Source organism: Notothenia rossii (assembly GCF_949606895.1).
Source record: "Notothenia rossii genome assembly, chromosome: 1".
Taxonomy (NCBI): domain Eukaryota; kingdom Metazoa; phylum Chordata; class Actinopteri; order Perciformes; family Nototheniidae; genus Notothenia; species Notothenia rossii.
In genome coordinates this window covers 21,649,727-21,663,585 of record NC_136912.1, presented here as the reverse complement: position 1 = coordinate 21,663,585, position 13,859 = coordinate 21,649,727, and the positions used below count along the sequence as shown (strand labels likewise).

General features: G+C 41.2%; 1 protein-coding gene across 8 annotated transcripts in view; it reads right to left on the bottom strand.

The window, feature by feature from the left end:
- Positions 1-2,111: 2,111 nt before the first annotated feature.
- adgrl3.1 (adhesion G protein-coupled receptor L3.1) overlaps positions 2,112-13,859 on the bottom strand; it is an 88,612-nt gene continuing 76,864 nt past the window's right edge. The window contains exons 18-24 of one of the 8 annotated variants that reach the window (XM_079668290.1): positions 13,005-13,173; positions 11,021-11,200; positions 10,397-10,490; positions 8,212-8,340; positions 7,473-7,490; positions 6,659-6,961; positions 2,112-4,738 (exon numbers count right to left, since the gene is read on the bottom strand). In XM_079668290.1, coding sequence (XP_079524416.1) covers positions 4,095-4,738; positions 6,659-6,961; positions 7,473-7,490; positions 8,212-8,340; positions 10,397-10,490; positions 11,021-11,200; positions 13,005-13,173 — 1,537 coding nt within the window. In that variant the 3' untranslated portion in view covers positions 2,112-4,094. The remainder of the gene's footprint in view (positions 4,739-6,658; positions 6,962-7,472; positions 7,491-8,211; positions 8,341-10,396; positions 10,491-11,020; positions 11,201-13,004; positions 13,174-13,859) is intronic. The other 7 variants (XM_079668292.1, XM_079668291.1, XM_079668294.1 and 4 more) reach the window with 7 other exon arrangements.

The window sequence follows — 13,859 nt, the reverse complement described above, 5'->3', positions numbered from 1 at the left end:
CTGGTAGTTATGGGTACTTTTTACTTAAGTGCATTTCGAAGCACATACTTCTTTACTTTTACTTGAGTCAAGAAGTTTAGTCAGTACTTCTACTTTTACCAGAGTATTTTAAACACAAGTATCTATACTTCTACTTGAGTAAAGGATGAGTCTACTTTTGACATCTCTGAACTTAAAGGAGTCAAAACTTGTTGGTAGTTCTAAGGAAAACTAACTATGTGCAACCAAGTTATTTACATATTGACTAACTACAAACCATTAGGCCTGTAAACACTGCTAGACTGTTGTTTGAAGCAAACATGTCAGATGTAACCATGGTTTTCCCAGTCCTTCAGGACACTATGGTGTAGAGGGGCGTAGTGGCTGCTAAAGGTCTTGCCCTGCAGAGGCTCAAATGAGTGGAAAAGGTAACCATGCATCCCACATCTGGGATTTACCACAGTCCACCCAGGGATACATTAAGAATGGTTATTGCTGGGCAACGCTAAGCACTTGCTCCCATAGGAGGTGCCTACCGCTACAGTACATTAAGCAGGTAGTACAGTGTAAACGTTGAGGGGATAGTCCGAGGAAAAAAGAGTTACATGGAAGAGTGTACCTTCGCTACAATGCCCACAACACCAAGGATAGAATGTGCCCTAACCAATCATGGTTGTGTTACATCCAATGGGGAGGCCGTGACAATAATACGTTTCACGAAGACAAATAAAATGTTATGATATATTTTAAGTACAGCATCGAATTTCAGAGCACTGAAAGGACGGACTGCAAATGTGGTTGCAGGACTACACCCTTTACTTTTAGGCACCAGTCTGCATCAGTCTTAGTTGAAAGGCAGCTGTTTACATTTTTAGCCAGCATTTCCTTGGTGTGTCTTACAATCCTGAATTAAATCACTGATGGTGCCCAAGGACTGTGCAATGTCTCCACCTCCACCTAGCCACCACTCAGAGGGTAGGCACAAAATCTGAGTTCAACTTGCTCCATATCAGTAATAATAAGTCTTGCCAAGATAGGGAGCCCCAGGTGGTTTCAGGCTTTCTCAGGATGACTGAGAACCATGGCATATGTTGTCAATACAGAGCTCACCTTCTCTCCCGAGACTGAGGCTATTGACGGAATCTAGCTCGCTTTGGAATGTGAGTGGAGTGGTTCCCGTAGGGCAGTCAATGGTCTGTCCTTCCACTCTCCAGAGTAAAGACCTTCCCTGGACAGCTGTTTTGTCCTTGCACATGGACTCTTCTTGGGTGTACAAAGGAATCCATTGCCATTGTGCAGAAGCAGGGGAAACCTAAACTACCATGCCTTTTTATGCGAGATGCTGCAACTATGCCTTGCAGACATATACATATATGTATAGAGCACATCTGCTGGGATTTTGAGCTAAAGTGTTTGCACTATCCAGGTGCTATGCCTGACTTTCTTTAGGTGACTGGAATAATAAACAGAAATTATACCTATAGCATAACACAGGTTCTATGCAAATGCGATTCACAGGTGAATAAACGGCATCTTGTTGTTCATCATGGTATATATTACATTATATATTACATGCAGGGGACATTGTTTCATAGAGAGATCTTGGAGCAGGTATTCGACAAAGGCTGCCCTCTAACACAAACATACGTCTATTACAACATCTTGTTCTCATATCCTCAGGTGACCAGGGAAGGTTAAGCGCACAAGTGCTTTTGTGTTGTGCGTCACCACTGCACAGGTGGTTTGTCTGGAAGTAATTATTCTCATCTCATGATCCTCGGGGGTCAGTCCTACTTACATACATTAAATGAATCGAGAGGAGCATGCAAAATGAGTTGTACCTGAGTAAAATGAAAATAACAATCTTCAGATCCTAATTGAATATATAAAAAGATGGAAAGCTAGTCTTAGTGCAATGGAGAACTCTGTAAACTTTTGACTGTCTTATACATGCAACCAAGACAATAAAAGCTTTCACATAATAACAAGTGTTAGCATACCTACAATATATAATCTCTCTTATTTACTAGAAATTAAATGTGAAGTAAAAGTACACTGTTGGTTTTCCCTCTTTGTTTCATTTAACTTTGATGTAATGACTGAGAACACTCAAGAGGCGGAAAACCGCAAAGCTATGTCAGTAATTTATTTGTTGGCAAACAACTTTCACTGTTACAACAAATATTAGTTATGAGATCATTCAACTTGGAACCCATACAAAAAGAATAAATAATTATCAATAATATTGTAATAATAGTCATGATCATAATAATTTAAAAAAAGAACCATGAAACAAACCCAGTGCCATCATATTTACTCCTGCCTAAAGCCAGCTTTCTTCCTCCAAGCTTGTTTTGCTGTCTTCAAACCAATAAACAGATAAATAAATAAGTTCTCTCTTGGGGACATGGCGGGGGCTTGTGGGATACATGTGCAAGCTACACTTCATACAATTATGATTTTTTCTCTCCTAAATAAGTAAACATTGGCTTTCCACATTGGACAGTGCTGCTGTGTGCAGAGTCTTCATATCTTCAGTACACATATATCGTGTAATCATGTCATTTCACAGAGACCCACTCTGTTTCAAATAGTCTAAAGTCTCTTTTTTTTCTTTAGAGAATGACATTTTTTATTCCCAGCATTCTTTATCTGTACAATCTCAAACAGCACAGCAAAGTAATGTTAATAGAGAGGGTATGCTTAATAACGCATTCTTGTGTTGCTCCAAATATCTAATATCTTTGTAAAATAAATCCACTCTCGTTCACGCTTGTGCCTTAAGGAAGGAAACGCTTTATTCAAGAACAAATGAGATGAGACCCACTTCCAGCAAAGACTAAATGGTATAATTACCATAGCAACCATCTCTTTCATAAATTAGCCACTTCCTTTACCCTTTACTTTAGAATCTACACAGTGGTAAAGTATATAGTAACAATTGTTTTTGCAAAATGTAGGTGACAGTGGTGTTGCTATAAAAAGGTCCGGAATGAAGTGTGTGTAGGGTATATGCGTAGTATAATTAAGAAGTGCTTAACGCTGTATTTACCAACAAATTACAGATCGATTGTTCCTTGTTTGTTCTGTCAGTTACACGTGACCAGAACTCATGACATTTCAGAACAGTTCCACAGACAAAAGGTTTGCAACTTAAAAATGTAAAAAATAAAAGACTTGGTCATATGCAACAATGTATCTGTATTTGTATTCTGTACAATACATAGAAACAGTTTGTGATTTCTTTATAATCCTTTGATAACTGAAAACTTTTAAAGAAGAAAGGAGGAGAAACAGAACCCATTCTTTTTTTTTTTTGTTCAGTCTGTTGTTATATGATCTCCCTTCTTTGTTTTCAGTGAAATACACAGTAGCCGCAGTCACTACAACTTGCAGGAATGTTACACCAGCCCAGACACAACTCCAGTTTAGCAGATACGAACAGGAAGAGAGTTCAGAACATCAACGTGATATGATTACAGTTCGGTTGCCCAATAAAATAGTTTTTGGGATGTTTTGGTAGAGAGCACATTTATCGTACATCCTCCACTTGATTGGCAGATAGTGGGGCGGGGCCTATGTAAGGCCAGTTTATGTTGTGAACAACGGAGTTCAATATCCTGCTCTACCCTTTGAAAAGGTGGAAACGTCATCGCAGTACATGTCTTTAAGCGTGAGACGGACATACAGATACTCAGACAGGCAGCTCCTTTGACCAGGGCTGGATGGCCACGCCACTGTTGCCATGGTAGTGGAGACTCTATGCTATGATCTGCTCGAGGTTCATATTGGGGAACTTCAATCCAATATTTCATATTAAAGTAACAGGTAGGGTGAAATTACAGGATCCCTCCCCCTTCCTCTCCTTTCCAGGTAAAGTCTCTCCGAACCACCCTCTCGGTCTGCAACATTTGTGACGATACATTCAGTCCCTGCCTTCATTTGACCAGCCAATTCTTAACCATGTCGTCATGAACTATAGTCAATGTCACAAATAGTACATCAATCCAGGGGTGGGCCGGCTCAGTCTGTCGATCAACAACACAAAATGTTTTCATTGGAAGGTTGGAAGTGTGAGAATGGGCTGGGGAGGGATAGAAGTCTCTTTATTGGCTCTATAGACTGGTTACCAGATGGGAAGGGTCTACAGGCGGCTCCTCAGGCGACGAATCGGACTCCTCCTTGCTGCCGGACACCATGTATCCATCGCTGCCACCACGGCCCATGTGGTAGTAGCTCTGCAGATCGTGAAGTTGATTCCTGGAGCCCAAGTTTGGCATGCTCTTATAATAGACGTCATCTAGCTCCGGAGCAGTGGCACTCTTACAGGGCTGCAGCTCCCCGGAGCTGTCTTCCTCTCCGTCTGTTAAACCGTTCATCTGTCCATCCGGAAGGTCCGTCAGCACCGGCATGCTGGTGTACAGTGAGTCTCTGTGGTTGGGCGAATGTGTGTGTTCGTCAGTGTGCTCGTTGGTCAGCAGGGGGAAAAAGCTCTCGCTGGTCTCCTGGGGAATACGCCGTGGCCGAGAGAAGCTGTGCGGGGGAGGCGGAGGAGGGGGGTGACTGTCTGGTGGAGGAGGACGTGGCGGCAGGAGTGGAGCATTAGACTCCTCTCTAATGATCTCCAAACCCAGATTCTCCTCGTGGGGGAAGGCTGCAGGGTTGTCCAGCACCATGGGACAATTGTCCTCTTTACCGCTGCCCACACACCCTCCAACGCCACTGCTGCTGCTGCTGCTGCTGCCTCCTGCTATGCTCCCTGGAAGACCAGAGCAGGGAGACCAGTTAAAGCATATTCTCTGACATTTAAACAAAAGCGCTCCTATAGCTAGTATGATGATTTAAAAAAAAAAAAGAAGATATATTCTTTATTTGGGGTCACATTATATTAAAAGCACAGTTTTGCGAATCATATCTCTTTAGAGACCCGAAAAATGGCAAATTAAATACAGAACAAAAAAAAAAGTAAAATAAAATAAAAATGAAAAAGTACATTGGTAGTTTGAAATGACAAATATCTACAAATGTATGTATCTACTTAAACACCCACACATATATATATATATTACACACACATACATATATATATACAAACATGTAAGTATACATACATACACATACATACACTGAACAAAAATATAAACGCAACACTTCTGTTTTTGCTCCCATTTTTCATAAGATGAACTCAAAGATCTAAAACATTTTCTATATACACAAAATAACCATTTCTCTGAAATATTGTTCACAAATCTGAAAAATCTGTGATAGAGAGCACTTCTCCTTTGCCGAGATAATCCATCCCACCTCACAGGTGTGGCATATCAAGATACTGATTAGACAGCATGATTATTTCACAGGTGTGCCTTAGGCTGGCCACAATAAAAGGCCACTCTGAAACGTGCATTTTCGCTTTATTGGGGGGGTCTGGGGGGGTCCGAAAACCAGTCAGTATCTGGTGTGAGGGTTAGGATTAGGGTTAGGGTTAGGGTAATGTTGTGAATCGAGTGGCCCATGGTGGTGGTGGGGTTATGGTATGGGCAGGGGTATGTTATGGACGATGAACACAGGCCACTCGATTCACAACATTACCCTAACCCTAACCCTAACCCTCACACCAGATACTGACTGGTTTTCGGATCCCCTCAGACCCCCCCCATAAAGCAAAAATGCACGTTTCAGAGTGGCCTTTTATTGTGGCCAGCCTAAGGCACACCTATGCAATAGTCATGCTGTCTAATCAGCATCTTGATATGCCACACCTGTGAGGTGGGATGGATTATCTCGGCAAAGGAGAAGTGCTCACTATCACAGATTTGTTCAGATTTGTGAACAATATTTCAGAGAAATGGTTATTTTGTGTATATAGAAAATGTTTTAGATCTTTGAGTTTATCTCATGAAAAATGGGAGCAAAAACAAAAGTGTTGAGTTTATATTTTTGTTCAGTGTACATACACCTACAGTATATATGGATAATATACACACATACATACATCCACATATACATATACATATACACAGTATGATGGTTTTAGCATTTGACAGTGGAGATGTATTAGTAAGCCAGCCAGAAAGTTGACTGGTTGTGTCTATAACCTTTTTATATTAACAACGGATTACATTTACCATGTGTATGTGTGAAAAAAGTTGCTTACACAAACCCACAGAAAATCTTCCCCTTGGCTTCACAAAGAATTTCAGCATCTTTAATTAATCGCATTGTTTTTGTTTCCCAGCCTGCAACTTTACTGTTTTGGTTCAGCTCAGCGCTCTCATCTGCCTTGTTTTCAGTAGCAGCAGGCAGCTGTTACCAAATCACTGCAGCTACCTGCCAGGAGCGTACGGCAGACAGGCAAATTTAGCAACTAGCTGAGGAACATATCGGAGCATTTGGAAGCTTAAGAGACTGACATAGCCTTTACGGGTTTATGAAGATCAGGTAAAAGAACGGATAATATTGGACTTGCCAGAACACAACTCTGTCTGGTAGATTGTTAAAAGGTGACTGTATGCTACCATGTTGAAAAGTGATAATAGGCCATGATAAAGCTCTTTCTAATAAGTTAGGCACAATAGAGTTCATGAACCAAAATAAGTTAAGTGCTTTACAATAGTGTCCCTGTCTAGAAAAAATGTTTGTGGCGATCTTAACCTGAAATAACTTAAATCAAACCAGTCACCTCCATTGGCCATGCTGCTGTTGACCAGCTTGTTCATCAGGTTGTGGTTGCGTTCGGTGGTCGCTCTCTCATGGTTGTTGAGGTAGGAGGGGATGTAATTGGAGGTCAGCTCCTTAAGGATCTTCTTCTCCAGGGTCGTCTCCTTATGATTGCCGTGGGTGCCGTAGCCGCCACTACGGTCCAAGATCTGGACGCAGTCGCTCAGGTACTCGCTGCTGGCCATGCTGTAGTTGTTGGCATGGTTACCATTAAGAGGGAGTGTATCCATTACACTGGAGTCTCTTGCGTTGTTCAGGATGCCCTCTGAGAAACAAATAAGGAATAATAACAGTCATAATTATTAGGAGTCCTGAATAAACTATCATAGAATATGCTGTGAATTGAAGATTAAAGGTACATATGTTAATTCCTTGGATACAAACATTTTTACTCAATTAATTAAAGGAACCTCAGAAGTTTGTTATTTTCTCACTACAGCCAGCACTATAGCAATACATTAAAAAGAGTTTGGGATTTAAACTAAAATGTGCACATTTGATTAACACTACATGTAATCAATAATAACGCTTGTTTGTTTTACTTCTATACATAAATTGCCTTCAAGAAAATAGCATTTCTGGGAAAGGAGTCCAAAAATGTGTGAGAAATCAAATCAAAAAACCGTATAACACGGATTGACTAATTATTTGGGCGAGGAAAGTAGCAAACAAAACTATAATTTGGGTGAAGATTGAACCAGAGAGTTTAAAAACCAAGGAAAGAGAGAAGAAACTCATATGTTACTGAAGAAGTTGAGTATTAATTTAGCCCATACTTGTGTCTCGGTACGGTGCTAATGGACAGCATGAGGGAGAAGAGAGAAAACAGAAAGACGTGAGTTCAAACATCGAGAGAAACAACTTTCAGGGGCAGAACATCTACAGTTGGACAGTAATTGGAGGCTTGATGGAAAACATCTTACAAAGAAACCATCTCTGATACTCAATATCAAAGTCTGTTTTCCTGGCTTTGTCGTTAACTGGCTGTTACCATATGGTTCATTATTTATTTAACACAGAGAAAACAGAAAAACACAACTTACATTTAAAACATAGTTTGAATACAGCAGACGTGCACTAAGACAAGCATTAAAAGTCACAACTGACACGTACAAAGTCAAGCACATGCTGTAGAAAATAGAAAATCAATACAAAAAGTATGAATATTTCATGGCTCCCAAGTAGGTTATAAAAGATACAGTGTAGTTTGCAACACATAGTGTGCATGTATAGCATACAACAAATCAGCATGTGAACTTGTTGACTTTTTACATAAATCATAGACCAAATTTCATCTCCACTTTTATGTGCTGGGAAAAGTGCCCAGTGGGGGTCCTTTGTGAAAGATTATTGCAGTGTGATTGATTGCCTCACTTGGGAGCCAGATCATGTGCATCACAAAGTGTATCACAGTAGCAAACGGCTTCAAATGAAATTACCATGCAACATCAATTAAAACATAGTAAAAAAATAACTTTGCATGTTGTATGTTTATAATAGAAACATCAAGCACACCTTGGGTGTTGTACATGCCCACGGCGGGGTTGTTATAGACTGCCGAGTCCCCCAGGAGAGTGTTATAAGGATGGTTAGTACCATGGGGACGAAGGAGAGCATTAGTTATAAGATGATTAGCCATGGCTCCTGGTACAGGCAGATAGAGAGAGAGAGAGGAAGAGCAACAGCCAAGTCAAGAGAGAAAAAGAGAGAAGCAATCGAGGGTAAAAAAGGGAAAGCGGAGAGAGAGGGAGGTTGAAGGAGAGCATGTAGACGGTACAGAGTGCAGGTAAGCGAGAAGGAAAAGGAGGAAGGGAGAGTAAGATGGAAAGTGAGTGTGTGGAAGAAGGAGGGAGAGAAGAGGACAAGTAAATCAAACAGGCAAATAGTTTGAGGGGAAAGCCAAGAAAAAGCTTGACAAGTAATTCTTGCAGCCACAGCATACAGGCTGAGGGAGGGGACACGAAGGAGAGACAAAGGGAGAGCTGGCTTAGAGAAGTCTGTGTTGCAGTTCAATACGCTAGAGCAGAGCAGCATGACTACAGGATAGTAAACGGAGGGGCCACAAACAAAGTGCATTTTCTTTCCTAGGTGGGAGATAAGTTGGAAGCGACAGTTCCTTTACATTCATTCTCATGGTCTATTTCCCTCTCTATCAAACATAGCCAAAAACATGGTAAGAGGGGAAGAAAAGGTTAACAGTTTATAATGCTAATAGGCACAATGTATGGTGTCTAGCCTAAATGAATCCAAATCCAATATTAGTTTAGCATAGTTTATTTGATTATTTGTATAACTTTACTACTATTTCGGAAATAGTGGCTGGCCAGCAGCCTTAACTTGGCAGAAACAAAAGAGCTATATATATTAAGTTATAAACTATAAACCTTCAAAATAGTTTTTTAATCATAGAGGACAATATACATGAATCCTTACTGACATAATATAAATCAAGGTTCATATATAAGTGTGACCAAAGGGCTAGTTCGCACCCATTGTCTTAACGACTAAAAAGAAACAAAAGTAATAATATATTTGACATCAATATGTCTGCCAACTTCAAGGTTAAAAAGAACACATTCCTTTTCCATTATCCTTTCTCCTGATTTCAACAAGTCAATCTCTAGCTATCAGAATATCCAATTTAATCCTCCCATTCCTTATTCACTAAGCCTCAGTACATAGTCATTTGAAATCTACTTGCTAAGTAGCTCTCTGCACCATACTTTAAAGTGTGAGCGAAGGAGGGGGGCGGGGGTGTCTTAAGCCCTGCCTCGCTAAGTGTGTGATAATTCAGGCGCTGACACACACCGTGTCTGCTTTAGCATCAATCTGTCATGCTAACAGCTTATTAGTGGCCCGAAGGAAGCGAGGGCCACACCTCAACTTAGAGACTAACAAATGGCAGTGTATGTGTGTACGTCCCAAGAGTGTGTATCAAAAATGTCTAGCCATTTGTGTGTCAATGTCCTCATTACCCTAGCCCTCAGACATAGAATCCCTTCTCACAGTGACTTTCTCGGGAGGGACAGGAAAGACAGCTACCAATACAGTGGAAATCCAGCAAACTATCCTAATTAACATTTAAAAGCTTAGACACAGCAGCCTTCATATAATGAGATAAACTTGTATTACATTTTAAAACTTTGCTCTACTTTACCGAACATTCAAAGTAATGTCTCACAGTACATTTTAGAATCAGTAGATTCGCCTGAAGTGACACACTACGACATTCTGGTTATAATAAAGCATTAATTTAATGCAACTATGCATAACGTACAGTACATTAATAAAGGAACCACTGGTGTTCAGCTCTAGACTTCCACACATACTTTAACTTAAAAGATTTATCTCCCACAAATGATTCAAAAATAGACTGTCCTCAGACAAAAAAGTATAGAAGCTTCTGTAGAACAGTAAACTCTGTAAATCTAAAATGGGACAACAGACTGGTTGATGTTCCAGTTTTGACAACAGTCTACTCCCAACTCTCCCTCCTGTAAAGTCATCCTTTGAAGTAGCAAAAAAAAAGTAGTAAGTGATATTTACACTCTATTCAGCTAATCTACCTCTCTACAAGAAAGAAGTTTGGACTCCTACCTCTTTACTAAATGACAGGATATGCTGCCAGAGCCTCCCGCTATTAATAAAATAGATATGGTGACAATGATGAGGATGCAAATGCTAGGTATCCCGTGGTTACCTCTGTTGAGCGTGGCGGAGCTGTTGATGTCTCCAGTGATGAAGGAAGACTCCTGTTTCCTCACAGTGTCATTCCACATCCGCCTGATACGACTCTATACACAGGAGAAAGGAGCGCAAAAGAAGAGGGAGAGAGGAAAAGGAGGTAGAGAAGGTATGGATAAAGACACATAGGAGTAGCAATAATGAAAGGGAGAAGGAATAAAAGGAAGGAAGAGGACGGAAGACGTAACAACAAAAGATGGAAACAAATGTGGTAAGAGAAAAGTGATATAAGGAGGAATGGTGTGCAAAAAGAGGGAAAATTAGTGCAGGAGAGGCAATAAAGGAAAAAGCAAAGTTGCGGCCAGCAAGAGGGAAAACAGGTGGGGAGAAATAATCACCCGTCAATTATATTTATTCTCATTTACCTTTGTGTCAGCATCAACATTCAAAAGGTGTCAGGGTTTGGGCTATCTCACTTTCCACAATTTTATAGTATTCTAACTTAATCACAATTTCAGAAAGTTCCCATTAAAAAGTGTTTTTGTTTAAATTGCCTATAATAAAATTGAGACTGTGCCGAATGTAGTTGTGAAAGTGATTAGCGATAACCCTAAACCCTCATGGCGTGCTCCTGCCTCACCTGAGAGTCTGCTGTGCTGTATCGTCCAGGTGTGCAGGCAGGTAAGCTCACCTGTGAGCCTGTGGAGTAGCGGCCGGGGGTCCTTGAGGTGGTGGTCTTGCTGGAGGAGGAGATTGACGTCTCCACGCTCTTGCCGCTGCAGCAGTGAGTGCGCAGACATTTGCCGTACTCTTTTCGTACCTGGGCAGGGGGAGGCAGAGTGAGTTACACACTGACATACTATGCACATACATTACATAACATAGAAAGCACCTATGGAGGAGGAATTGACCGATGTCCCACTTAACTGGCGTATATTGAAGCATATTTTCAAGATGACACACCAGGAAAGAAACAGACGCTTAACTTGATGTAGTGTCCCTGTTAACTTCTTGTACTCAAATTCCTTGTGCAAACACTTACTCCATACAAATTTAGACATTAACAGATTAACTTAATAAACTTTCCCCCTCATAAACATCCACCCAAAATGTTAACACTGCCACTTTTGAAATGGACATATTCCTGAGGGAGATATATGATGCACTTGCACACACAGAACATCTGCATTTAGATCCCAATCAAGTTAGAACAAATAAGATTGTAATTGCTTTTTAACAAGCTTGTTGGACTGGCAGACGTGTATTGCCACATGCTCTGTTTGAACAGCTGTGTGGTGAGCTGCCCTATGCATCTTGGGAGAAACCATGTTGGGCCGCAGCCAAAGAAAACCTCAGCACTGTTCTGAGGACATCTCTCAGGATACCTGATCCCATGGCCTTACACATACTTAAGTAAATTGCACACACACACACACACACACACACACACACACACACACACACACACACACACACACACACACACACACACACACACACACACACACACACACACACACACACACACACACACACACACACACACACACACACACACACACACACACACACACACACACACACACACACACACACACACACACACACACACTTCACTTGTTTACTGGTTGTAAACTTCAAACTAAAAACTCTGCGGGACTGCAGCCAGACAAGAGTATTAAGCATTTGATGATTTTTCTCTCCATATCCTACTCCTCTGTTGGGCTCCCAGTGTGTGAGAGACTCTGTAAAAATATCCCAGGTTGTGTAGGCTTTACCTGGAAGCCACATTTAAAGCAGACATTTTAAAACTTGATATAAATGTGCCTTTAACCCTCTGGGCAAAACAAACCCAAAAAATACACTCTATAAAGGAGGTAATCTTTTGAAGATAAAAGGAGGATTGAAAAGGGGGGGCCGGGGAATTATTTCAAGAAATCATTGGAGAGTATCTGTAACCACATCCACTTACGGCCCGCCCACACAGCGGCGTGCGTTGAAGCTTGCGTGTCTGAAACTCGACCAACAACCAATCACATGAATCTCCCGCCCCTGACACACAAGCAGCGGTTTGATTGGCTAGAGCTTGTACTGGCATATGATTCGATTGGCTGACGCTTCTGCCGAGGCTTCAAAAGTTGAACATTGCTCAACTTTTGCAGCGAGCCATGCCAGCAAAGCTCCGCTTCGCTTCCCACAATGCAGTTCGGCGAAAAGTGACGTCACCCCATTCAAAGTGAATGGTGAAGCTTTCAACGCACGCCGCTGTGTGGACGGGCCGTTAGACATCGAAATAGACTTAAATGTCCTCCATGTATGTCCAAATGTAAAACAAATGTGAGCAAAATATTATCAAAGTATGAAACCCTGCAGGCTTGATGACCCTGCCTGATGATAAAAACGTTGTTTTCTGCTGGAGTAAGACAGAAACTACACCGTTTGTTACCTGCCACAAGGAGGTAGTCGGTGAGAAAAAGTGAGAGAATTGAGAAGCCAGCAGGGGTTACTAAATGACCAATCAAACCTGTCAAAGCTCTGTGGATATTTTTGCTGTCCCTGTTGATCAATGCCATGTGCCTGTCTGTCTATTTCTGTACAACTTTGTCTCAGTTTGTCTCGCTCACCTTCTTCTGCAGTATGCAGTGAAAGATGAAGATGAACATGCCCTGCAGAGAGTTGAAGATGGTGAAAAGGTAGGCCATGATGACGGTGCTCTCATTGATGTACATCAGGCCGAAAGCCCAGGTCAGGCCCAGCAGACAAAGCAGGGCGATGGCCCCGATCACCCAAGACCTGGAAGCAAATGGGAGTAATTGAGAGTTAGAAATGCTATAAAAGTTCAAATGTCACTCAATGTGATACATTCTTGACATAACCACTTATTCCGTTAAATGTAAAGTATACATTACAGGTTTTATTATAAGAAGGATAACATAATAGGCTTGTCTATTTCCTGGATCAGTAAAAAGCTGTTCAGCCAAGTTTAATACACGTGGGATCATGAGGCAGGAGAAAGGGGTTAGAGAGGGTTCATTCGGCGTCCCAACACTGTTGGAGTGGGATGGAGTAAACAGTTGGAGGTTTTGCCAAAAAAGAATTACACTCTAACGAAAAGGGTGGGAGAATAGAGAGAAAGTGGATTTGCTAATTTCGATAACGTCTCATGAGAGGAAGGGAGATTGTATGGTAGCTGACGTCAGCAACAAATACCGAGAAGGTCAAGCACACAGGACTTTGTCCAAGTTACATCCAAACTCCATCACTTAAAGTGCATGGCAGAGGGTAAAATATGTTTTAAATAGCGGAAGTGGTTACTGAAGTCTTTAAGTCCAATTGTGACAATAAGAATTTAATGGAATTAATTTTATTAAAAGTTTAAGGCTATAAACCTACATTTTATATAAAGGGTAAGCAGAAGTGAGTCATAAGGCCCACATTTCAGAGGAATGCGGTTGTGTTGAAGCTTGTCTATGCACTGT